This window comes from Saccopteryx bilineata, chromosome 5 (genome assembly GCF_036850765.1).
Source record: "Saccopteryx bilineata isolate mSacBil1 chromosome 5, mSacBil1_pri_phased_curated, whole genome shotgun sequence".
Lineage (NCBI taxonomy): Eukaryota > Metazoa > Chordata > Mammalia > Chiroptera > Emballonuridae > Saccopteryx > Saccopteryx bilineata.
The window spans coordinates 159,029,031-159,056,114 of record NC_089494.1 but is presented as its reverse complement, the minus strand read 5'-3'; the positions used below and the strand labels follow the sequence as shown (position 1 = coordinate 159,056,114).

At 40.0% G+C, this 27,084-nt stretch overlaps 1 protein-coding gene across 4 annotated transcripts in view; it reads right to left on the bottom strand.

Moving 5' to 3' along the window:
* Positions 1-608: 608 nt before the first annotated feature.
* The window catches only part of NMT2 (N-myristoyltransferase 2), a 93,122-nt gene continuing 66,646 nt past the window's right edge, over positions 609-27,084 (bottom strand). For all 4 annotated transcript variants that reach the window (XM_066279308.1, XM_066279305.1, XM_066279307.1 and 1 more), the window contains 5 exons: positions 23,616-23,724; positions 13,915-14,085; positions 3,805-3,972; positions 1,433-1,570; positions 609-1,250 (listed from right to left, as the gene is read on the bottom strand). In XM_066279308.1, the coding sequence (XP_066135405.1) occupies positions 1,230-1,250; positions 1,433-1,570; positions 3,805-3,972; positions 13,915-14,085; positions 23,616-23,724 (607 nt within the window). In that variant the 3' untranslated portion in view covers positions 609-1,229. The remainder of the gene's footprint in view (positions 1,251-1,432; positions 1,571-3,804; positions 3,973-13,914; positions 14,086-23,615; positions 23,725-27,084) is intronic.

Sequence of the window (27,084 nt, the reverse complement as noted above, 5' to 3'; positions counted from 1 at the left end):
GCAATGGGTTGGATTGAGTTGATGGGCCATAGTTTGCTAGCTCCTGTTTGGCATAAGAATAAGATACGACTGGTTTCATTTCACTACATATAATATGAAGAAAAGGGTATCATGCTGTCTAAAATAATTAAATGTTTCTGGACTGAACAGCTAGGCACTGAAAGAGAAGGCAGGAAGAAGAATCTACCTTGTGGTATTTGAGTGAAGGCCAGTTTATGTGGCCTCACTTACCATCTTTCCCCCTTAGGCTACTGGCTATATATACATGTATGTACACTGTTAAACTTGGTTTTTCAAATTCTAGATAAAAACACCATCAGTAACAAAATTATGAATACTTATTTACAAATAAGATATTTTCCATTAGTATGACAGCTTTCACGGTCAAGTTAGAGTAAAGGACTGTACAATTCAGTAGAAGTAATAAAAACATTCAAACTATCAGTATCCTGATAGCACTAATAAATTCCACTGGGCATTTTCTTTGACTTCAGTGCTTTCATTTCGTGTTCTCACACATTCTTGCTGTTGCTGAGAAGAAACAAGTTAGTGCAGACTCTTTCAGAGAGCATATTGCATGTCTACACAAAACGGCTTTTGAACCAATCTACTGACCTGCTGAAAGTTAAAGTACAAATCTATGTGTTTATTTGGCAACTTTACTTCTGGAGAAATAAATGTAGTGCCAGTACATTTTTATCTCGTTCTGCACATTAAACATCCACCACCAATCACTGAGTTGTGAAGTGCTGATTCCAGAAATGTTTTCAATGGCAGCATGGAAGGTGACATAAGGAGAAACTTCCCAAATGGATCCTTTACTCCATTACATGGACAAACAGACCACCACTTAATAAACAGAAATGCAGCAGTTTATTGCCACACATTAGTAAAGATTTTCTAACATGGGTCTGTGACTTCTGTTCCATTCATTAAAAAAATCCCTTTCTGGATGGAAAAATACCTTCTCTTCCTCAAAAGACAGCCAAAAGTTTGGAAATTAGAGGAATGCACTCCCTGTACCCTTTCACCCCTTCTTCAAGTGGGTACACAGTGGGAAGAGTAACTAGAAAGATGTAGTATTGGCCACATAAGGATGTTTTTTCAATTGTTACCGACTATATTGATTTCACTTGTGCTTTTATTCTTTGGAATGGCAGTTCCAGGAATCATTAAATAAAATAATAACAAATGATGGTGTCAAGAGTTCTAGAAAGGGAAACGTCCACCTATTGTAATACCAGTCCAACCTAAAGGGAGGGAAGAAATGGAACAGTTAAGAACACATAAGCAAGAGAAATTAAATTATAATGTAGTACAATAGATCTGTATTTTTTTAAAACCTACTAAAAAACTTAATAATCCTAAAGGAAGTATAGAATTTCCTAGGTAAATTTCTTAAGGTTACAAAGGATGTATCAACTCCTCTTACCTTTTCAGAATCTGTTCCTGGACACCTCCAATTGTACAAGTAATACTGTAAATTGCCATCTCCTATACCAAACTTGAGTTTTTCCAAGAATGTCTTATTTTCCATCAAATCTAGTGCATTGAATACATCAAATCCTTTCTGCCAATGTAAAAAGGATTTAAAGTAGAAAATTTCAGAAGTCTAGAATACTTACTCTCTGTATTATTTCAGCATAACATTTATTTCCTCTAATAACCTGAATGTGCATTTATAATAAGATCCAATGTCTGTATATATAGCATAGGTTAAAAATTCAGTTCAGGCCCTGGCTGGTTGGCTCAGCAGTACAGTATCGGCCTGGTGTGTGGAAGTCCCAAGTTCAATTCCCAGCCAGGGCACACAGGAGAGGCGCCTATCTGCTTCTCCACCCCTCCCCCTCTCCTTTCTATCTCTCTCTTCCCCTCCCGCAGCCCAGGCTCCATTGGAGCAAAGTTAGCCTGGGCGCTGAGGATGGCTCCATAGCCTCTGCCTCAGGCGCTAGAATGGCTCCGGTTGCAACAAAGCAATGCCTCAGATGGGCACAACATCACCCCCTAGTGGGCATGCTAGGTGGATCCTGGTCAGGCACATGCAGGAATCTGTCTCTCTGCTTCCCTGCTTCTCACTTCAGAAAAAAACAACATTTTTTTCCCCAGTTCGAAACTATCTCACAAAACCAGCAGTGAATCTGAGGGAGTCAGCAAGATTATCCAGAAATGCTGAATCAAAATACAGTATGCTGGCTAAGAATGACATAATGAAATCTATTAGGAGTTCAGAAAATATTTTGTTCCTGTTTTAGAAAGAATGGTCGCCTAGATGGCTCCATCTTCAGAATTGTTAATTACCAGTCTTTCTAAGTTCTGATTGAGCTCAAGTTGCAGCCAAGAAACCAAAGGTGTAAAAACTTTAGTATATTTGTCTTGGAAATAAGTTTAGCAAAATTTAACAGTAAAAATCCAATGTTCTTAAAATGTTAGGCAATACTGAGCAAAATGTGATATAGATGAAGCACCTAATTTTCCATTTCTCAAGGTTTGTATCTAACTTATTACAGGCCTTTTTTGGGCGTAGTTGAAAATGAGCAATGGGATCAAAGAATCAGGTTAATATTGACTTTGGGATCCAGTAATGGCTTTTTTTTTTTTTAATCGATCAAATACTAGATGCAAGGAAGACACTTTGATGTACTGTCCCTAACTTCTCATGAACAGTATTTTCTCATATTAAGTAACTGCATCAACATGTCTATTGATTTCAATTTCTTTTTAAAGGAAAATGTTTCTTTGTAGCAGTAATTTTTTTTAAAAAAAGGTTTGTTTATTGATTTTATAGAGGGGGCAGTGACTAGAAGTAGTTGCTTCACTCTAGCTGTTCACTGGTTGCTTGTCATATGTGCCTTGACCAGACAAGTCCAGGGTTTCAAACCAAAGACCTGTGTTTCAGGTTGTCCCTCTACCCACTGCACCACCACAGGCCAGGCTATCACAAGAACTTAACAATTAGCCTACTTACTATACTGAGGAAATAAAAAGCAATATAGTAAAACATATTTTGAATTTTGTACTTTTCACTTTAAATTATTTAATTTTAACAATAATCCTCTTAATTAAAAAAATTAAATCCCTTTAATTTTAAAATTCAGAGACCATTTATTTGAATCAAAAAACATATTCCCTGACTGGTGATGGCACAGTAGATAAGAGCATTGACCTGGGAAGCTGAGGACCCAGGTTTGAAACCCCGAGGTCACTGGCTTAAGTGCAAGCTCATCTGGCTTGAGTGTAGGTTTGCTGGCTTGAGCCTAGGATCATCAACATGATCCCAAGGTCACTGGTTTAAGCAAGGGGTCTCTCTTGGCTGGAGCCCCCTGGTCAAGGCATGCACAAGAAGTAATGAATGAACAACAAAAAGTGATGCAACTACGAGTTGATGCTTCTTATCTCTCTCTCGCTTCCAGTCTGTCTGTCTCTATCTCAAAAAACCCACAACTTAACTGTTGTTAATTATTCACTGTAAAACAACCACTCATATATTTTCCTTATATCATGGGACCAAATATTTCTTATATTCCTTATGGGTTTTATGTCTTCTTATATGTGTTTAAAGCATCTACTTTATACAAAGTGTCTTTTTGGTTAAGTTGTAATAGAACTGATTATGAAAATAACCACTAAAGTTTTAAAAGAAACTCTTTATCAAAATTCTTCCTTTGACTAATGATCAAAAGTACAAAAAAGAGAAAACTTCAAATAAATCCCTTCTCTGTGGAAGAAAATACACTAAGATGCTTTATGTACCTTGACAAATATATTTGGAAAAACACAAAGCACAGAAAGGAATGAATTGCTTACCAATTTAGCAATTATGAGTGCATCATTCATGAGGTCTAGCAGGGGTGTCTCCGTATGAATGTTGTAGAAGGAATAGGCAGCTTTGAGGCTCTTGTGTGCAGGATGATGCATGACTGTGGAGGGCAGTGTGTAGAAGCTCAGGAAGTCAGTAAGTTTACCACTGGAGTTCTAAAGAATAAAGGTAATGTCAGGTAAAAACCTCCTAAGACAAATTTTCTCTATGTATTTAAGCTAACTTTTTGATCTTTGATGTTTTATCTTAGAACAAAAAGCAACAACTTGGTCCTGGCTGGATGGCTCAGTAGTAGATTGTCAGTCCAGTGTGTGGATGTCCTTGGTTTGATTCCCGGCCAGGGCACACAGGAGAAGCACCTGCTTCTCCACCCCCACCCAGCCCCGCTTCTCTCTCTTTCTCTCTCTCTCTCCTCCTTTCCTCCTGCAGCCATGCCTCAATTGAAGCAAGTTGGCCTGGGGCACTAAGGATGGCTCCATGGCCTCCACCTCAGACACTAAAATATGGCTCTGGTTGCAATGGAGCAAGGGCCCCGGCTGGGCAGAGCATCACCCCCTAGTGGGCTTGCTGAGTGGATCCAGTCGGGCGCATGTGGGAATCTGTCTCTGCCTCCCTATCTATCCTCTCACTTAAAAAAAAAAAAAAAGGCAACAACTCATACCTCTCCTTTGGCAGTCTGATTGGGAGTCCTGTAGAGCAGTGGTCCCCAACCCCGGGGCCGTGGACCGGTAACGGTCTGTGGGCCATTTGGTACCGGTCCGCAGAGAAAGAATAAATAACTTACATTATTTCCGTTTTATTTATATTTAAGTCAGAACGATGTTTTATTTTTAAAAAGGTACCAGATTCCCTCTGTTACATCTGTCTAAGACTCACTCTTGACGCTTGTCTCGGTCACGTGATATATTTATCCGTCCCACCCTAAAGGCCGGTCCGTGAAAATATTTTCTGACATTAAACCAGTCCGTGGCCCAAAAAAGGTTGGGGACCACTGCTGTAGAGTATGTTGTACAGAAGCCAAGAAAGATATTATGGGGTTATAACCTTAGGCTAGTGCTAATGATTTGCATAAAAATCTTAAGCAGTGGAAAGTTTTAAAAGGAAAGCTTCTCTTGGGATGACCAATGGATCTCCCTAGACTTACTGGAAAAATGATCAAAGGAGAATCATTGTTTTTAAAGAAATAAGAGTGCTAAGTATTAGAAGGCTGCCTTTTCCAACCAACAGACATTGTATAACATTTAACATCTTCCTGGCACAAGGTGAGAATTGTATTAGCGTAAAGCAAAGTTGGATAGAGTTTGGAAGCTGTTTTTAGAAGCTTGTGAAAGGGCATTGGTACTACACCAAAATATACATACATGATTTACCTGAGAAGATTTAAAGCTATCAAAAATCAAAAGAGATTCACAAGTGATACTGATTTCATTAACATTTAATACCAGAAATTAGCTAGTATTATTTGGGTTGTTTTACTAGCTCTATGCAGTTTGAATAAAGTTACACAGTTGAGGCTAGTCCACATGCTTGCTACTGCTAGTATTTTTTTTAGCCGAAAAGATAATTCCATAGGGATGAAGTAACTGGTTTTTGAGTATTTCTGATTCATTAAAACCATTTTTAGACATTAAGAAGTTACAGACATTAAGCTAAAGTGATTCTCTATTGTGTTGTTGTATTAGCAGCTCAGTTTTAGAGATGAAGTATAGACCTAAACTTTTCAGCTTTAGATAAAGATCTTCAACTTAAAAATCAATACCGTGGAAATTAAAAAAACCCTCACTGGATGGGCTTAATAATAGAGAGGAAATGAAAGAGCACAGACTCACTGAACTTGAAGAAGTTAGTAAAATTTACCTAATCTGAACAGAAAAGTGAAAACATACTGAAAAAATGTTAAGTCTCAGGGATCTATGGGACAGTAAAAAAGTTCCAACATTCATATCACTGGGGTCCCAGAAGGAAAGAGAAAGTGTGGAGCTGAATGAATATTTGGAGAAATAATGGCTGAAAACTCCCCAAATTTGGCAAAATACACAAAACAGATTCAAGAAGTTGAGTGAGCTCTAACAGGATAAACTAAAAAATATATCCACTCCAATTTTGAATTTCCAAAGTATAAACACAAAAAATTTGAAAGCAGCCAAAGAGCAACAATGCATAGCCTACAGCAGGGGTCCCCAAACTACGGCCCGCGGGCCACATGCGGCCCCCTGAGGCCATTTATCCGGCCCCCACCGCACTTCCGGAAGGGGCACCTCTTTCATTGGTGGTCAGTGAGAGGAGCATAGTTCCCACTGAAATACTGGTCAGTTTGTTGATTTAAATTTACTTGTTCTTTATTTTAAATGTTATACTTGTTCCCGTTTTGTTTTTTTACTTTAAAATAAGATATGTGCAGTGTGCATAGGGATTTGTTCATATATATTTTTTTATAGTACGGCCCTCCAATGGTCTGAGGGACAGTGAACTGGCCTCCTGTGTAAAAAGCTTGGGGACCCCTGGCCTACAGAATACCAATTCAACTGACAGAAGATTCTGCATCTGAAATCATAGAGGCCAGAAGGAAGTCTCAACATTTTTTAAGTGCTAAAAGAAAAGAACCATCAACCATGAATTCTATATCTGGTGAAAGTCTCCTTCAAGAATGAAGGGGAAGTAAGGACATTCTCAGACAAATGAAAACTAGAAGAATTTGTTGCTAGTAGACATATTTTTAAGACTGACCAAAGGAAATTCTTCAAATAGAAAGGAAATAATAAGGAATCTTGGTGAATCAAGAAGGAAGAACAAACACTAAAAACAGCAGAAAGTTTTGTATAAAGTAGACCCTTGAACAAAGTGGAAATTAGGGGCACTGACCCCCTGGGCAGTTGAAAATCTGCATATAACTTTTGGCTCCACCAAAACTTAACTACTAATAGCCTAATGTTGATTGGAAGCCTTACTAATAACATAGTCAACACATATTTTGTATGTTATATGCATTATATATTATATTCTTAATGTCAGCTAGAAAAAAAGAAAGGTTATTAAAATCGTAAAGAAGACAAAATACACTCATAATTCTATATATAGTTATTGAAAAAAATCAGTATATAAGTGGACCCATACAGTTCAAACCTGTGTTGTTCAAGGGTTAACTGTATACTATAAATTATGCTTCAACTCTTAACTTTTATAAATTTATGTGGTGATTGAAACAACAGTTATAATACCATCTGATACTCAGGACATTGATATAAGTCAAGAATGTAAAAGGACATGAATGGAAGAGAAGTTACTTGAAGTGGTAAAATGTTGATACCAGTATACTATTATCAGTCACACATACTGTAATACCCAGAGCAACCATCAGGGAAACTATAAAAATATGCCAAAACTAGCCTGACCAGGTGGTGGTGCAGTGGATAGAGCGACAGACTGGGCCATGGAGCACCCAGGTTCAAAACCCCAAGGTTGCCAGCTTGAGCACAGGTTTGCTGGCTTGAGCATGGAATCACAGACATGACCCCATGGTCACTGGCTTGAAGCCCAGGGTTGCTGGCTTGAGGAACGGGTTACTATCTCTGCTGCCGCCCCCCCTCCCGGTCAAAGCACATATGAGAAAGCAATCAATGAACAACTAAGGAGACTAAGGAGCCACAAGGAAGAATTGATGCTTCTCATCTCTCTCCTTGTGGGAGACTGCAAGTTGACAGGGTCCTAGCAGTTTAGATTTTTGGAGGCCAGAGGTGTGGAGGATTGGCAGTAAGCTGCCAGGGTCCTCGCTGCCCACCCCCTACCTCGCTTGCTTAAGTTGCTAAAGGATAAGCTCATCCCCACAACCTCTGATCTTTTGATTAAGTTGCTAGAGGCAATTTACATGCCCTTCCTCTCACCCTTTGTTCTGCTGTTGCCTGATTTCAGTTATGCATGGTGGGGCGATTCCTGTTTATGCCTGTTTATACTTCATACATGTGACTTTGTATCGGAGACTTCCTTATTTTGCATACAGTGCTGCACTATATAATAAAGCAAACTGGGGGTTTTGTTCTTGCTCTGGCTTGCTATCAGCTTGCAGAGCCCTCCCGACCCCACACTTCTTTTCTCTTTTATTTCTTCATTCTGCACAGTTCTCACTCAGGGCCTGGACAATTACTAGCTATGCTGGTCCATGGCATCTCTCTTCCTATCTGTCTGTCCCTATCTTTCCCCCTATCTGTCTGTCTCTGTCACAAAAAACAAAAACTACCAATTCTATACAATCTATTCTAGAAAATAAGAGGAGGTAATACTTCCCAGATCATTTTGTTAGGCAAGTATTATCCTGATGCCTAAACCAGACAACAACTGTACCAACCCCCTACAAAACACAAAAATACCCAACCCCCAAAAACCCTGCAGACCAAATAGCTTTCATGGATTCAAAAAATACTTAACAAAATATCAGTATTCCAAATTAGAAAATGTATAGAAAGAATTATACACTATAACCAAGTAGATTTTTTTCTAGGAATGCAAGGGTGGTCAAACATTTGAAAATCAATGTAATATACCATATATTAACAGACTAAAGAAAACTCAAATGATCATATCAACTCAAGCAGAAAAACTCAACACCCATTCATGAGAAGAACTCTTGGCAAGTTAAGAATGGAGGGGAATTATCTCAAATTAATATGGTGCAGCTACAAAAATTCTGCAGCTAACATGGTGGAAGACTAAATATTTCCCCTTAATATGAAGAACAGTGCAAGGATGTCAACCTTCACCATCCTTGCTCAATAACTAGAAGATCTAGCTGCTTCAATAAAGCAAGAAAAAAAAAGGGGGGGGGGATACAGATAGGAAGAGAAGAAATAATACTTTACTATATGCAGATGATGTGATTGTCTATGTAGAAATCCCAAGAAATCTACAAATAAACTGTAATAAGTGATTCAGCAAGACTGCAGGATATAAGATGAACACAGAAAAAGCAATTGTATTTGTATATACCAATGATGCACATGCAGAAACCAAAATTAAAAACACAGTATGATTTATAATCACTCCAAGGAAAATAAAGTATTTAGATATACAATTAAAAAAATATGAGGCCCACACCAACAACACACAGTATAATTAAAATGACAAAGGTTAAAGACAAAGAATCTTAAAAGCAGCAAAAAGAAGATAGTTACCTAAGAGAGCGCCCATAAGACTATAAGCTGATTTCTCAACAGAAACATTTCAGGTCAGAAGGGAGTGGCATAAAATATATTCACAGTGATGAAAAGCAAGAACCTACAGCCAGGACTAATTTACCCAGCAAGGCTGCCATTTAACATTGAAGGAGAAATAAGGAGCTTCCCAGACAAGAGAATGTCTGTCTGTCTGTCTCTCTCTCTCTCCATTCTTCTCTCACTAAAATAAATAAAGTAAAATAAAATACCTAAGAATAAATTTAACCAAAGAGATAAAATACTATACTCAGAAAATGATAAGACACTGGAGAAAGAAACCGAAGAAGATACAAAAAGTGGAAGCATATACTGTGTTCATGGATAGGAAAAATTAACATCATTAAAATGTCCACATCACCCAAAGCAATCTATAGATTCAATGCAATTCTTATCAAGATATACCAATAGAATATTTCACAGAACTAGAACAAATATTCCAAAAATTTATATGGAACCATAAAAGATCCCATATAGCTACAGCAATCTAGAATAAAAAGAACGAAACAGGAGAACTCACACTACCTGATAGCAAACTATAATATAAGGCCATAATAATCAAAACAGCAGGTACTGGCATAAAGACAGACATATGGATCAATAGAACAGAATGAAGAGTTCAGAAATAAACCCACATCTTTATAGTCAGTTAATATTTGAGAAAGGAGACAATAACATACAATGAGGTAAAGATAGTCTATTCAATAAATGGTATTGGAATATCCAACAAATACATGCAAAAAATGAAAACTAGATCACCTTTTTACGCCATAAACAAGAAAAAATTCAAAATAAATTAAATGTTAGACTCAAAACCATAAAAATCCTAGAAGAAAACACAGGCAGTAAAATCTCAGACATTCTTCATAGTAGTATTTTTCTGCTATATCACCTCAGGCAAGTGAAACAAAAGAAAAAATAAGCAAATGGGACTATATCAAGCTAATAAATTTTTGCACAGCAAAGGAAACCATCAACCAAAAAAAAGACAACCCACTAAATGGGAGAATATATTCTCCAATGAAACATCTGATAAGGGGTTAATATCCAAAATCTACAAAGAACTTAAATTCAACATCACTAACAACACAACAACAAAACATTCATTAAAAAATAGGCAGGCCCTGGCAGGTTGACTCAGTGGTAGAACGTTGACCTGGCATGTGAGAGTCCCAAGTTCGATTCCGGGTTAGGGCGCACACAGGAAAAGCGATCATCTGCTTTTCCCATCCTCCGCCTTCTCTCTCTCTCTCTCTTCCTTCTCCTCCCACAGACATGGCTGAATTGATAGAGTATGTGGGCCCTGGGTCCTGAGGATGGCTCCATGGAGCCTCTGCTTTAGGTGCTAAAGATAGCTCAGTTGTAAGCATGCGCTTCTGATAATCAGAGCATTGGCCCCAGATGGGGGTCACTGGGTGGATTCTACTCAGGGCACATGTGGGAGTCTGTCTCTCCATCTCCCCTCCTCTCACTTAAGTAAGTAAGTAAATAAATAACTAGGCAAAGGACCTGAACTGACACTTCTCTAAGGAGGACATACAAATGGCCAATAGACATATGAAAAGATGCTAAATATCACTAATCATCAGAGAAATGCAAAATAAAAGCACAATGAGATATCACCTTGCACCTGTCCAAATGGCTATCAATAGGTCAGCAAGTGTTGCCGAGGATGTGGAAAAAGGGAACCCTCAAGCACTGGTGGGAATGAAGACTGGTGCAGCCACTGTGGAGAGCTATATGGAGTTACCTCAAAAAATTAAAAATGAAACTGCCTTATGACCCAGTGATTCCACTTCTGGAAATATTTCCAAGAAAACCTGAAACACTAATTTGAAAGAATATATGTACTCAGTGTTCACTGCAGTGTTATTTATAATAGCTAGCTTGGAAGCAGCCAAAATGTCCATCAGTAGATGAGTAGATAAAAAAATTATGGTTTATTTATGTAATGGAATACTACTTGGCCATAAAGAAGGAAATTTACTCTTTGCGACAGCGTGGATGAACCTGGAAATTATTATGCTAAATGAAATAAGCCAGTGAGAGAAAAACAAGTACCATATTATTTCACTCATATATGTACTATAATAAACAAACAAAAGAGAAACAGACTCACAGATAAAAGAACATACACCTGTCAGAAGGGAGGAGGGTTGTGCACTGGGTGAAAAAGGCAAAGAAATTAAAAAAACAAAACAAAAACTCCTCATAGACACTGACAACAATATGCTGATTATCAGAGGGAAGGGGGGTGGGGAGGAGAACAGGGTGCGGGGAGATAAATGCTGACGGAGACTGGACTTTCGGTGATGAACACAATACAATATACAGATGATTGTTATAGAACTGTACACTTGAAACCTGTATAATTTTATTAACCAATGTCATCCCAATAAAATCAATGAAAAAAACATACAGGATCTGAATGCTGAAAATTACAGAATACTAATAAAATAAATGGAGACATACCATGTTCAGGATCATAAGACTTGTCAAATTAATCACTTTCTGAATTAATCTACAGATTTAATGTAATTTTTATCAAAATCTCAGCAAGTTATTTTTCAGAAAAGGACAAGCTTATTAAAATTTTTAAATAGAAAGGTGAAACAAATACCCTCACATGTTAGTGATGATGTGAGGAAACAGGAGTTTTTATGATCTACTAGGAGATATTTGGCCATCTTTAGTAATGCTATAGATGTGTGTGACTCTTGGACTCAGCAGTTTGACTTCTAAATAGACACGTGAGGGCAGCAATGCTCCAAATGTGGTCCGTGAATCCCTGTGGGTACCCGAGACCTGTTCAAAAGTCTGTGAGGTGGAAACTATTTCCATGAGAGCACTAAGAAGTTATCTGCATTGTTTGTTCATCGTGTGGACATCTACACTGAAGACTGCAAAAGCGATGGTGGTACAAGTGCTGGTGCCTCAACGCAGAACAAGGCAGTGGCACCAAACTGCGCCTGTTGCCACTTTATTCATCATCACTACATCCTCACAGTTAGAAACAGGTTTCACATAAGGATGTCCTTAAGAATTAATTCTTGATTACAAATTAACTCATAACATTTAACTCATCTTTTTGATCTTCTGTGTGAAGCATTTCACTGCAGACTGAAACACGAAGACTGTCTCAAGAAGCCCTTCAGTGTGAGCTGTGAGCTGACTAGCCACTTTTTTCATGGAACATCACTTTAAAGTAGGACTGGCAAACTGTTCATTCAGACTTGGGTATTTGACACATCCGAAAACCTGTGATGTGACCCTGTCACTTCAAGGGAAAAACTTGCAGTTGAGCTTTCAGGTGCAAGTTAGATGTTTAAAAAAACCAGTATCCTCCACAAGAAGCAATATTTTATACTTTTTTGATGATGACAATGGTATAATGTCAATGAATGTGATTTTCCTTGTACAGTATTATATAATAATACATCAATATTTGGAAGATCTATGTAACTCAGTGAACCAGTGTTTTCCAAATGATTGATATAATAATGTTGTAAAACTCACTAGTAAAAAAGTCATTCAAAAAACAAGATAAACCAATGGATTTTGATCTAATAGAGTCTAAAAAGTTCATTAATATGATTTCAGATACAAAATATCCACAATTATCTGAAAATTAAAAACTCATTCTTTTACATATCTCCCATGCTCTGTTTTCATATTCTTCAACCAAAAGAATATACCATGCCCTGGCCAGTTGGCTCAGTGGTAGAGTGTTGGCCCAGCTTATGGAAGTGCTGTGTTCAATTCCTGCTCAGGGCACACAGGAGAAGCGACCATCTGCCTCTCCACCCCTCACCTTCCCCCCTTCTATCTCTCTCCCTCTCCCTGCCTCCTGCAGCTATGGCTCAAATGGTTCAAGCAAGTTGGCTCCAGGAACTGAGGATGGCTCCATGGCCTTGCCTCAGGTGCTAAAATAGCTCAGTTGCAGAGCAATGGAGCAACGGTCCCAGATGGATAGAGCATCTCTGGGTAGGGGGATTGCCAGATAGATCCTGGCCGGGGCGCGTGTAGAAGTCTGTCGGCCTCCCAGACTCTCCCTTAGTTTAAAAAAAAAAAAAATGTACACAAAGATATCCATTCCAGCACTGTTTTAGAAAAAAAGTTTAAAAACAAAAACTGCTCAACTGTTTTTAGAAAATGTCCTCTGAATTCCCTGTCTCCTCCACCCTTCCTGCCCTAACTTGGCCATAATCTTATATCCAGAATATGCCTGACAAGGCTAAAAATACACTTCCACAACTAAAGAGTGAACAGGTCTCTCCAGTAGCTTCTAACTGATCTTGTTCCTTTCTCTCCTCCAAGTACTTACCAGTTTAAATCCTAACTTCTGAACCCAAACCCACTTCAACCAAAAGAGCTTCTAAGTGAAATGGCCTTTGTACAAAAAATTCTAAACTTTTTAAAAAATGGTTTTAAAATCTCTTATGTTAAATTTGTCTAACCAATAATCAGAAAATCTAAACTGTTACTTTTCTTTCCTTCCTCTGACCAAGGTTATGTGGCTGAATCTCAACCAAAGGCAGTTCAGTTCCAGCTTTGCAAAACCAAAGGAATATTAAACCTTGAAATGTATCTACCTCTAAGGAGGTCATCCAAATTGGCTTTTCCCAAAAGTGAGAAAAGCAATTAATTTCACAAGTAGCAATGGAAAAGTATCGTGATTTTCTATTCACAAGCAGTACAAGTGTGCTTTTATCCAGGACTGGAAAGTGTAAGAAGAAAACCTGGTTCTGGCAGGGTGAACAGAAATCTGGTATAGAAGCAGTAAGTCATGGAGGAAGAGGAACATAACGGCACTGTGTGATCCTTTTGAAAAACAGACTTAATGGTACAGTATTTTCATACTTTTCAGAACTACTGTTATCACCTTATCTTTACCTCCACTACAAAGGTGTCAATGATGTGCTCCTGGGGTAGGAACCAGTGGGCTACTTCCTCTTCATCCATCACAGGGGCGAGATGAAACCGCTTCAGGTAACCGTTGGTTAATTCTTGAACTGCTTTGATATCTCTTGGTTCCATTGGTCTTAAGCCTGAAGTTTTTGTCACCTTGTTAGAATGAAAACAAAACGGGAAGTTTAAATACAGAAGAGTAAAAAGTACTTTGCACTGAAGTGTGTGGTCTGCAGACCACCTATATAGGTGTCACGGGGAAGCCTGTTAGAACTGCAGACTTTTGGACCCGCCCCAGACTTACCAAGTCAGAATCTGCTATTCAGCAAGATTCCCTGGTGATGCGTATACACATTAAAGTTGGAGAAGTACTGAGTTAGAATATATGCTAGACCAGGGGTCGGGAACCTATGGCTCGTGAGCCAGATGTGGCTCTTTTGATGGCTGCATCTGGCTCGCAGACAAATCTTTAATAAAAAAAAATAATGTTAAAGATATAAAACATTCTCATGTATTACAATCCATTTATTTCCTACCACTCATGTTCATGGTTGTGGGTGGCTGGAGCCAATCACAGCTGTCCTCTGGGACAATACCAAATTCCATATTTTTATTGGATAATGTGTAACATACACGGGTCGTTGTATGGCTCTCACGGAATTACATTTTAAAATATGTGGCGTTCATGGCTCTCTCAGCCAAAAAGTTCCCCGACCCCTGTGCTAGACAATGTGCTGTATTTTATCGCCACGCGCTAAGTCCTTGGTCAATATTGCCCATGACCCAAACAAAATCAAAGGAACACTCCAAGCTAAGCTATAGACTAGTGTCAAGAATTTAAACAGCCTACATGACAGGGCGGAGCAATCTTAGCATGTCTTCTAGAGTACTGTGCTTTAAAACCGCCATGTCTGACATTCTGAAAACAAAATTGAGTTGAGAAACTTATTCAATGGCCTGTGAAAATGATGTAGCTATTTTGTTCTTGTGAGCAACAAAAATGAAATCATACTGATCAGAATGGGAAAGCAAGTGGTTTTTTTTTTTACCCTAAACCATGTATTATACCAAATTCTAGAGTCCTTATGTTTTCTTACACCTTCTAAAACCAGTGAGGATGTGATTTCAACATCGTATTCTTTTTTTAATTAAAAAAGTTATTAATTTTAATTTATTGTGTTAACATGGATTTAAGTGTCCCACTTAATATGATACCCTCACCTCCTACCCTTGTGTCCCCCATACACCCATTGTACACCTACCCCCTTCCCTCTGATTTGCTGTCCTGTTTTCTGTATCTATGTGTTATGTATATAATTAACTAATCCCTTCACCTTTTCTGATCCCATCCCCTCAGCCCCCTTCCCTCTGACAGCTGTCCCTCTGCTCCTTGTGACCCCACCTCTGCCTCTAATCCATTCCTCAGTTCACTTTGTTCATTAGATTCCACATATAAGCGAGATCATGATACTTGTCTTTCTCTGCCTGGCTTTTTTCATTTAGTATAATAATCTCCTGGTCCATCCGTACTGTTGCAAAAGGTAAGATTTCCTTCTTTTTCATGGCCATGTAGTATTCCATTGTATCTATGTCCACAAATTTTTAATTTCCTTTTCTACTGACAGACACTTGGGCTGTTTACAGATCTTGGCTATTCTAAACCATGTTACAATTCGCATGGGAGTGTGTATCTTCTTTTGAATCAGTGATTTTGTATTCTTAGGATTCTTAAAAGTGGGACAGCTAGGTCAAAAGGCAGTTTCATTTTTAAGAAGACAAGTGTCTTAATAGCCAAGATGTTTTCTAAAGGCAAATGGCTGGCTGCCAGGCACTGGCCTGGGCCTCTCATGCCATCTTTTGATTAAAGGTATCAGAATAGGCACTTGAGTCCATTCTTCCAAAGTGTCACATTTCCATTAGGTTATAAGAATAATAATGGTCAGGATTTGTTTGATTTCCTAACCTGAAAAGAGCTCTAGACACCATTTAGCTCTCTAGGAACTATCTAGACACCAGGACACTTAAGCCTAGAATGCTTATTTATACAAGCAAAACACTAAAATCTTAGGAATGCAATTTCATTTTTCCAGTTAATTTTTTTTTCTTGAAGAAATAATGGTTACATTTAAAGGATAACTTATATAGGAACATTGCTACTACACCTTTCCCCTCCTAATTATTTATAAATATATTTAAATTGAGAGCTGCCTCCAAAATTAGATCACTACGATTCCTGCATGCCCCAGACTAGTACTACAGCAGAAGCCCAGGTGGAAAATAGGTTTTCACCTTGCATGCTGGCTCTGCTTGATATTAGTTGTGCTGAGGTTTCTAAGGTTCCATGACAATGAATCCTTATTGATTAGTGGGGGGAAGGAGATGTGTTCTTTGTACTGACAGACCCAATAATCCATAGCTGAGTGTTTACTGTGTAAAACCCAACTGTGATTTATGTAATCTATAAAGACATAATGCAGCTAAAATACTTTAATAGTTTAAGAGAATTTAAGTTCTTAACATTTAAAAGGGAACCACTACTTCTAGCTTTTTGTGGCTCTCAAAGCCAGAGGATGAGAAATTTGCACATCCTGGTTCCCATCCCAGACTAACCCTTCAGGCACACAGGGCAATGGATATGAGTTGAATGAATTCCTATGATTTGTACCACACTCATTTACAAGGTGAGGTGAAGGCTACATACAGACATGGAAAAAGTCACTGCCAGCGATAAAAAGACAATACTTCTATGAGCTGGCATTTACACGCAAGCCAGGCGTGAAATTACATTTTTCTTTTGTTTCCCCTGAGCCAATTTTGTATTGGTAGTATTTTTATACTGCAATTCATGGGAAGAAGGAACCTACATGTTTCCCAATACTATTACATGTAATAAATATGTATTTCTAAATACTAGTTGGAAGACCAAAATCATACAGAATGCATACTGCAGTCATTAAAAAGATTATTTCTGCTATGAGGACGACCTTGATAAATTTTAAATAGCCTTTCTCAATATTAGACTTTTTTCTTTTGTTACTGGTTGAGTAATATCAAGCAATTAGATTAACCATTGAAAGTAATAGGACACATGATATGTTAATAGAAAACAGAAGAAGAAAAGGCTTGTCAGCTTTCTAAAGCCAACGATTCTTTTGCAGCAGTTCTCACGCATGCAATATTCATGCTGCAAAACCACTAAAATCAACATCCTGGAAGCAGCTGTTCGTAAATATTTTGATCAGCTCTCCTTTATGCTCTGAAAAATCACTGAGTACTTACTTCCAATGAGCTTTGCTAATATGGTTACATTCCATTATTTGTCTTACTAGAAATTAAGTTAGAAAATTTAAAACAAAAGAACATATAAGCGCACATTTCATATAGCCTCTTGAAGATTTCATAGTATACTTGTGAGATAATGAAAGTAAATGCAAATTTTTTTAGTATTATTGTAAAAATAGCAAAAAATATTTTCTAGTAACTGAGAAAAACCTTAAATTTCATAAGCAAACTCTTTATCTCAATCAGACATCTTTTGCTATGGTCCAACTAATATGTATTACTCATTGGCCTCTATGTACATTGAAATTCGTGTGAAATCCGCTTATAAGGGTATAAGGGAATAAAGCTCTGAATCTACCAAAAAACAGAAGCTGTGTTGTATGTAAAACTATGTGGCATGAATGTTTTAAGGCCAAGATTCCAGAGTAGAGATGTAAGCAATGATTATGGTTATTTATTTGATTTAAAAAGCCTGGCTGGTGGTGGCACGGTGGATAAAACATCGAACCGGAATGCTGAGGTTGCTGGTTTGAAACCCCAAGGTCGCTGGCTCTAAGCACAGGCTTCTCAGTGTCAGGTTGCTGGCTTGAGCAAGAGAATCGTCCACATGATTCCAAAGCTAGCCAGCTTAAACCCAAAGGTCACTGCCATAAAAAGCCCAAGGTCACTGGCTTGAGCAAGGGGACACTGGCACAGCCCCAGTCAAGGCACGCACAAGAAAGTCAATGTACAACTAACGTGAAAGCAACTACAAGTTGGTGCTTCCTGCTCTCTCTCCCCTCTCTCTTGGAAGCACTCAATGCACAACTAAAGTGAAAGCAACTATGAGTCAATGCTTCTCATTCTCTCCCCCACCCAAAAAAAGGAGGCAGACACTAAAAAAAGTCTACTGCTGCTAAATCTGGAACATCTTATGTGTCTTAGCATGTCTTCACAAGTGTGTCCTTGCAACACAGCAAAAACACTGGAAGATTAATCTGATTCCTGTTCTTTATCTGATTCAAATTACTCCATATTTACAATCACTAACAAAAAAACATATCCAACTTTGTTTGGAAATGCTCAACACCAAATGAAAAACAAACTAACATTAAAAGGATAGAGAAATGACCTGACCAGGCGGTAGCGCAATGGATAGAGCCTTGGACTGGGACATGGAGGACCCAAGTTTGAAAACCCGAGGTTACCAGCTTGAGTGTGGGCTCATCCGGCTTGAGCACAGCCTTACCAGCTTGAGTGTGGAGTCGCTGGCTTGAGCCCAAAGGTTGCTGGCTTGAAGCCCAAGGTTGCTGGCTTGAGCAAGGGGTCACCTGCACTGCTGTAGCCCCCCCACCCCATGTCAAGGAACATATGAGAAAGCAATCAATGAAACTATGGTGTTGCAATGAAGAATTGATGCTTCTCATCTCTCTCCCTTCCTGTCTGTCTCTCCGTCGGTCTGTCCCTCTGTTTGTAAAAAAAGGGGGGAGGGTAGGTAGAGAAATGTATTATTCTTGGAAAAACCTTAGTATTTTAGATAGCAGTAGCTAATGGCATGGCCTCCAGAATAGTTTTGTCCTCACTTTAAACTGGGCAAGTAAGTCTGGTGTTTCCATGTCGTCTTCTGTGAAATGGGGAAAATGACCTGTACACCTAAGATCGTTATGAATAATAAACAAGACCACAGATGCGCAATGTCTAGCATGATGGCCACAATAAATGTTAGCTCATATTCAGAAGTCCACTAAAAAGATACAAAGCAGGCACCTTAAGCAGAAAAAGTAATAATGAATCCGAAAATAAGATATCCACAGAGCAATAGTTAGTTTCAATGAGGTTCTTCTCTTCATGCTTAATGATACACAACTGTCCTTAATGACACATCTGCTAGTGGTGGTTCTACCTGTGAAGAGGTGATCTGGTATATACTGCATTGTCCAGCTTCTAACTCAAGAGACTGTTGTCAGTACCTTCCAATTTTTCCAATACTGTACTTCCCTCTCTTCTACTTCTTTTTCATTAATAAATGCCTCTTTATCTTTCTTCCCTTCCCTATGACTTAAAAAGCGGGAGGGAGACTGGAACATGCCAATGAAAGCTGTTTGGACCTTGACAGTCGTCCTTTCCTGTCTTAAGCTATGCTCTAGTGGCTGCACAGTAAGACATCTGATGAGACTGAACCATGATGCCCCCCAGAGATAAGTTAGACAATGGCAGGAGCAAAGGGATCTAACAGGCAAATAGAGGCCTGGGGCCTGCATCCCAAGACCTCCACTTAATAATGATAGGCCTCTAAGTGTCAAACTTCATAAGCCTTTTCATCTGTAAAATGGGTCTAAGAAGTATACCAACTTCAAAAGGTTATTGTAAGAATATACTGAGCCTGATCAGGCAGTGGCGCAGTGGATAGTGTCGGACTGGGATGCGGAGGACCCAGGTTCGAGACCCCGAGGTTGTCAGCTTGAGCAAGGGCTCATCTGGCTTGAGCAAAAAGCTCACCAGCTTGGACCCAAGGTCGCTGGCTCGAGCAAGGGGTTACTTGGTCTGCTGAAGGCCCGCAGTCAAGGCACATATGAGAAAGCAATCAATGAACAACTAAAGTGTCACAATGAAAAACTGATGATTGATGCTTCTCATCTCTCCATTCCTGTCTGTCTGTCCTTGTCTATCCCTCTCTCTGACTCTCTCTCTGTCCTTGTAAGAAAAAAAAAAAAAAGAATATACTGAATAACATATGTATGCGAAAACACTTTATAAACTTCAGTTAATTGGGGAAATAAAAACCAATTCCTTGCTTGACCAGGCGGTGGCGCAGCGGATAGAGCGTCGGACTGGGATGCAGAGGACCCAGGTTCGAGACCCCGAGCTCGCCAGCTTGAGTGCAGGCTCATCTGGTTTGAGCAAAAATTCCACCAGCTTGAGCCCAAGGTCGCTGGCTCCAGCAAGGAGTTACTCGGTCTGCTAAAGGCCCGCGGTCAAGGCACATGAGAAAGCAATTAATGAAAAACTAAGGTGTTGCAACGCGCAATGAAAAACTAATGATTGATGCTTCTCATCTCTCTCCATTCCTGTCTGTCTGTCCCTGTGTATCCCTCTTTCTGACTCACTCTCTGTCTCTGTAAAAAACAAATTAAAAAAAAAAACAAAACCAATGCCTAACCAGTGACTTATTACCAACTGTTACCTGCACTGATTAATTCTTGTACAAAAACATAAAGGCTGATGAATGAAGTCAAGTCAAAAATACTTTTAGCAGCTCAAATTCTAATCATCGAATACACTAACAATAGGTACTGAAACTCTCTAATCTTTATTCCCTTTTGGGCAACCTATGTGTAAGTGGGCACTTTCCTTAGGAACAAGCTAGACCACCTTAGGTTCAACATGCTGAAACTGAGGGGACCAATGAAGTACAACATTAGCCTCTACTGCAAAAAGCAGATGTGCTCAAAGTTTTTAATTAATCACAAACAGCAAAGTAGTTAACAACTGGCAAGGAGGACAGTGAGAATAAGCAGTGCCTTTTGTCACTGTGTTCCATCTCAGCTGGGTGCTGTGCCCGTTTCTCACTGACATTTGTGCCCCTGTGACTCTGTCTCTCACAGTGGCTCTGGGTCTTAGCCATTAGCAGAAATTGTTTCCAGCTTTGGAAGAATCAAGAAATATTGACTGTCACAGTAGTGTGACCTTTCTGAACATTTTCCTGTTTCTTAATTTCACAGCCTACACCTTCAAGCGCTTCCCTTCCTTTCTGATGCCCTAGCTTGAGAGGCCCGCTCCTTCTTCTGCTTCTTCACATCACTGCATTCTTTATTTTCACCTGTTCTGTGTTCCCCCTCTCTTCCTGGCGTCACAGAGAGGCAGTGAGCTCATTAATTCAAGCCCCTACTTCTAGCATCTACAGCTAAGATAGAAGGGAAAAACATGCCTTCTGATCCTTCTGCCAGGTTGTGAAGCCCAAGAATAATGACCCTGCTTTCCTTCACCTCTAGTTCTCTCATTATTAAATTCTGTGTAAGGCCTGACATTGATTTCTGTCTATTATCAGAAAAAACCAAAAGAAACAAAAAAAAACAATTTGTGCAGCCTCTGATTACATTCACTGACCAAAAGAAAAAAGGGACTGGAGTGTGCTGCACCCAGAATGGCCACAGGTGAGGTCCTTGCCACGTTTGAGAGAGGAACATGGTCACATTTTGTATGACCTCAGCCAAATTAAAATAGTACTAAACTACCTTGAAAATACTACCAAAATAAAATAACTCAAACAAGAAGAAATAAAAACTTCAAACAAGATCCCATCTGGGGCAGATTCTAAAATGTTCCCCAGTGAGGTCTGCCTCCTGGTCTTCATGCCCTTTATCCACTCCTAAGTGTGAGTGAGACCTCTGATGTATATGTCTAACCAATGCAATATGGCAATGGTGATGGGAAGTTACTTTTGTGAATTGGGAGTAAGGCTCTTAACATCCATCCTGCTGGAGGATTCTTGCTACGGACTCTCCTCACTGGCTCTGATGAAGCAAGCTGGCATATTGTAACTACACTGCGGAGAACCCCATGTGGCAAAGAACTGAGACAGTGTGGACTGCAGCAAGGAACTGAGACCCTCAGTCTAACTGCCCACAAGGAGCTCACACCTGACAACAGCCCTATGAAGCTGCGAGTGGGTCCACCCCTGCCCAGTTTTCAGAAAAGACCTGGCTGACTCCTTGATGGCAGCTCGTGAGAGACACGGAAAGAGAAGCCTCAGCTAAGCTGTGCCTTCACTCCTGACCCACAGAACCTAGGGACAGTAAAGCTGTTGTTTTAAGCCTCTACATTTGTAGCTGTTACACAGCAATAGATAATACACCATCCCAGCCAAGACTGGTAAGCACATTAAAACTTTTACAATGAAATATTACTCAGCAATAACAAAGAATGAAATCTTGGCATTTGCAACAACATAGATGGACCTAGAGCAGGGATCGGGAAACTTTTTGGCTGAAAGAGCCATGAACGCCACATATTTTAAAATGTAATTCCATGAGAGCCATACAACGACCCGTGTACGTACGCATTATCCAATAAAAATTTGGAGTTGTCCCGGAGGACAGCTGTGATTGGCTCCAGGCACCCGCAACCATGAACATGAGTGGTAGGAAATGAATGGATTGTAATACATGAGAATGTTTTATATATTTTTTTAATTAATTTTTATTTATTTTTTACAGAGACAGTGAGTGAGTCAGAGAGAGGGATAGACAGGGACAGACAGACAGGAACGGAGAGAGATGAGAAGCATCAATCATTAGTTTTTTATTGCGCGTTGCAACACCTTAGTTGTTCATTGATTGCTTTCTCATATGTGCCTTGACCGCGGGCCTTCAGCAGACCGAGTAACCCCTTGCTCAAGCCAGCGACCTTGGGTCCAAGCTGGTGAGCTTTTGCTCAAACCAGATGAGTCTGCTCTCAAGCTGGCGACCTCGGTATATCGAACCTGGGTCCTTCCGCATCCCAGTCCGACGCTCCATCCACTGCGCCACCTCCTGGTCAGGCTGAGAATGTTTAATATTTTTAACATTTTTTTTTTTTTTATTAAAGATTTGTCTGCGAGTCAGATGCAGCCATCAAAAGAGCCACATCTGGCTTGTGAGCCATAGGTTCCCGACCCCTGACCTAGAGAGTATTATGTTAAGTGAAATAAGTCAGAAAGACAAGTATGGTATGATATCACTTATACAGGGTGGGTAAAAGGAGGTTACAGTTATGAGTACATGAAACAGAGTTTATTCTGATACTATTATTTATTAATTACCGTATTATTTTCCATACAAATGGTAAACCACTTTTGTGCACCCCTATATGTGGAATCTAAAAACAGACAAACAAAAACAATGAAAAAACACAACAGAAACAGACCCAGAACAAGCTGGTAAGTGTCAAAGGGGAGGTAGTAGAGGGATGGGTGAAATAAAAACATTTTTAATAATAAAAAAATACATTTTCCCTTATTAAAATAGAGACAATTTTCTCATATTGGAAATTTGCTAGTTTAAAAAGATTATTTATTAAGACATTATTTCCTCTCTGAGGTCTGTCCTCTAAACCTTATACCTTAGTTCCATTGAGTTAAGATTTCATCAGAAGCCTGTAACTTTTCTTCTCTTAACAGACCATAATATTCAAAAGTTCAAAACTTACATGTCTAGAACTTAATCCCATCCAACCACAAACTGAATTAAACAGCCTTAAAAAAACAAACTGGTATTTCCAAGTGCACTCTCTTACTTTTCCTAGCCCCTGAGTTTTACACAGACCTTTCAGCTGCCTATTCAGAGCCTCAGATACATAAGCCAGTTTTTAAGATTCCTGCAAATAATTGTCTACATTAAAATCCTCAATATTACAGTCTTGAAAAACAGCAGATCATTTTTACTTACATCCGGAAGTCTGTACAGCTTCATTGTTCTCTGTAAAGTCATATTTCTACTCAAGTGAGAAAATTTCACTTCTACCAATTTTCTGGGGTTTAGTGATCGATGCCAGTATCTGGAATACAATAAAGATTTGAAAATTGGACTGATTTCTAACTCTCCAAGTTTTTACTCTGTCTCAGCTCAGCGGCTGTAGGACATTTAATGAACACTTATGTTGTGTCTGGTGCAACACTGGGTTCTGGCTCTCTTCCAATGCAATTATGTTAGCACTTTTTACCTCTAAAATATGTCCTGCATTCCTAATTATGTTCCCTTTTAGTTTGTGACCATCTCTTTCAGTAAAGAGATATCTTAAAATTGTACAAGTTATAATAATAAAGACTAGTTTGCAAGTGTAAGGCCAGTGGCCAGAGTAGCCGATGAGTGGAATTAAGAGCTGTTTGGCTAGTTGCCCATAATGAACCTTCACCTCTGGTGATCTGCACTGATAGCCAGGCTATCATGGACTGACCCTTTGGATTGCTACTTAGCACACTAACCACAGGATGGTAATGCACTGTGCACTATGGGGTCAGGCCATGTGGCAGGACTTATGGGAAACGAGACACCAGAAGCAAGTGACAGTATATCATGTCACGGGGCATGCCCCTCTAGCCCATCCTGGGAATGATGAGGCAGACACCTGGGCAAGGGTGCAATGGTTGGAGACTGCACCTGCAGGTGATGTGGCACAGTGGCTCCACCGGCGCCTGCTCCATGCAGGACAGAAAACTATGTGGGCTACAGTTAAGGCGTGAAACTTGCCTGTGTCCTATGCAGAGGTACTTGCAGCTTGTGAGCAATGTGCAGTGTGTTCCAAAGAGCACCCTCAGAGACCACTGGTGTCACCTGGACAGATCCAGAGGGGTCATGTTCCAATGACACGATGGCAGATAGACATCATTGGACCCTTACCAAAGTCAGAAGGGTACCAGTATGCAGTCACCTGTGTAGATACTGCCACCGGTCTGCTTGCTGCTTACCCCGCCTGTAACCCAGACCAAAGGGCAGTCATACAGGCTCTGGACCGCCTGAGTGCTGCATATGGGCGACCGCTGGTCCTTGAAAGTGACAATGGTACCCACTTCACTGGTTCAATGGTGAGGCAATGGTCTCAAGACCTAGGGGTGGACTGGAAGTACCATGTTCCCTACCACCCTCAGGCTGCTGGTATCATTGAGCGGTATAATGGACTCTTAAAGCAGGGACTGCGACAGGAGGGGGGCACCGGCTCCCTTACTGGATGGACACGTTGCTTAGACAGTACTCCGGATTTTGAATAAGAGACCTCGATGGGGGAGCCCAGCTCCAGTAGAGCCTCCTGCATCGGGCAGCTGCCCCCATTCAGTTGCAGATCACACCAAGGACATTTTACTCAAGCCAGGTTTTGGACAGCAGGGCAACGTGCTCTTGCCTGCTCCAACAGCCCTTCTTAAAGGACAACGGCTTCAATGGACTTGGCCCTGGACTGTACAGGCCCCCTATCTGAGATGCGTGGCCTTGTTGGCACCATGGGGAAAGGGGCTAGAGGTGGACCTCCAGTTAACTCCCTGGGCAACCAGCACCTGGCCACCTAAGGAAGAAGTGTATTATTCTTTCAGTGCTCAGGGGGACAGCATTATGAAGGGCACCTTTGTAATTTCTTTATGGCCCATAATGAGTTCTCCTATCTTGCTGTACATCCAACCAGCAGACCTTGGTGTGCAGGCCAATAAGGCTTGGTATGCCAGCCTGGGGCGGCCTCTGGTACCTGCTACGGTGCTGTCTGCAGATAGAACTCTGGCCTGTATTCGGCCAGAGGGAAAGATTTGCCTCTCTAGGTGCCGCTGACAACTCTCTTGTTTTGCCCATAGCTTATGATTTGTTAATTCTATTGCTATAGTTTGTACTGTTTCTGTTTATGCAATGTATCCCACTCTTCACACAAGGACCATCGTGGAAGATACCTGTGGTGTAGATTGTAAAACGAGCAAAAAGGGTGGAATGCTGGTCAAATAAGTTTGTAAAATATAATTTTTGTTTGCCTGGATTATAGTTTGCATTGGGGGCTGGGCAGCACCAGGTGTATGTGGTCTGTGAAATTGCAAATTACCTTCCTGCTTGGAAGAGCCATTGTTTTGCTAATGTTTGTGCAGAGAAACAGCGGAAGAGACAGAAAGAAGCCATGTTTGCAGAGTGAGAGAGGAGAGAATGCAGAGTGCTGAAGCAGCCAGTTTGTGCAGAGAGAAAGGAGTGAAGATGAGGAACCAGAGCTGAGGGTCTTTGCTAGCTCTGCTGAGTCTGGTGAGGCCTTTGATTCTAGGAGGAACCGGAGAAGATTCACCTGGTTGTGGAACCTGAAAATGCGTCAGGGCTTTGGGAGCTCTGAATGAGAGAGAAGTGTTTTCCCTGCCTGTTTGTTCACCGGCCAGTGCAAGACTTTAACAAAGGAATGGCCCACCATTTTTTGGCTGTACTGTTTTTTTACCGTCTGTCTGAATCCAATGGGAACCTGCATGGCGCCGGCGGTGGCCACTGGCCTCACAGCAAATATTTAATAATCATTGCTGATTCTACAGAACGCAAACCAAAACGTTTAAAAACATGAAATATTCCTAGATCAGTAGCCTTCATGTTTATTTAACACAAACCAAAGACAACTTTTTAAGAAACCAGCGTGATTTCTTAAGTAACACCAGTTAAGGTATTGGGATAAATATTTTGTATTAATATGTACCTGTGAAGCCTTACTTATTGTTTATTTATGAATAATAGGATAGTAATTTTGTGGTTTTATATTTCATACTGTGTTTACCTGAAGTTTCATTTTGAGTCAAAAATAGTGAAGGGAAAGAAACTGATTCTTCAGAAACAGGTTAGTCAAGTGACAAGCTGATAACAGCTTTCTCAGCCTATTAACTTTTGAAAGCTTGTTAAGAACAGGTGGAGTCCAGTAAAACAGGCTTTAAGCCTCTTCTTATTCCTAGGGACTAAGTATGTCTGGGCTTTCCAGATGAAGTTTATCAAGCTTTTGGAATAATACACAGAGCATGGTATAAGGCTGAGTGTTAGTGGAGGAAAGAAACTGGTACCACTCTGGATATTTCCACATCACGATGCCCTGGGTTTCCCCAGCACTAATCTTTCATATGGAAGAGACACTGAAATAGAGCTCCTGGTCACTGGACTCAAGTGGCTGCACAGTCACTGGAAAGAAGACTGGGCCTGTGGTTCTCGCTGCTAGTCTCCACCTCTGCTACCAACCAGCTACATGATCACAGGTGAGCCAAAATCCCTATGAGCTACATGTGAGGAGAATAATACCATATTCCCCCATGTATAAGATACACCCTTTTCTGAAAAATTTGGGGTCTAAAAACTGGGTGCGTCTTATACAGTGGTTGTCAAGTCATTTAAGAAGTGTGGCATTTCAAATGCCATAGATGGAACTGAG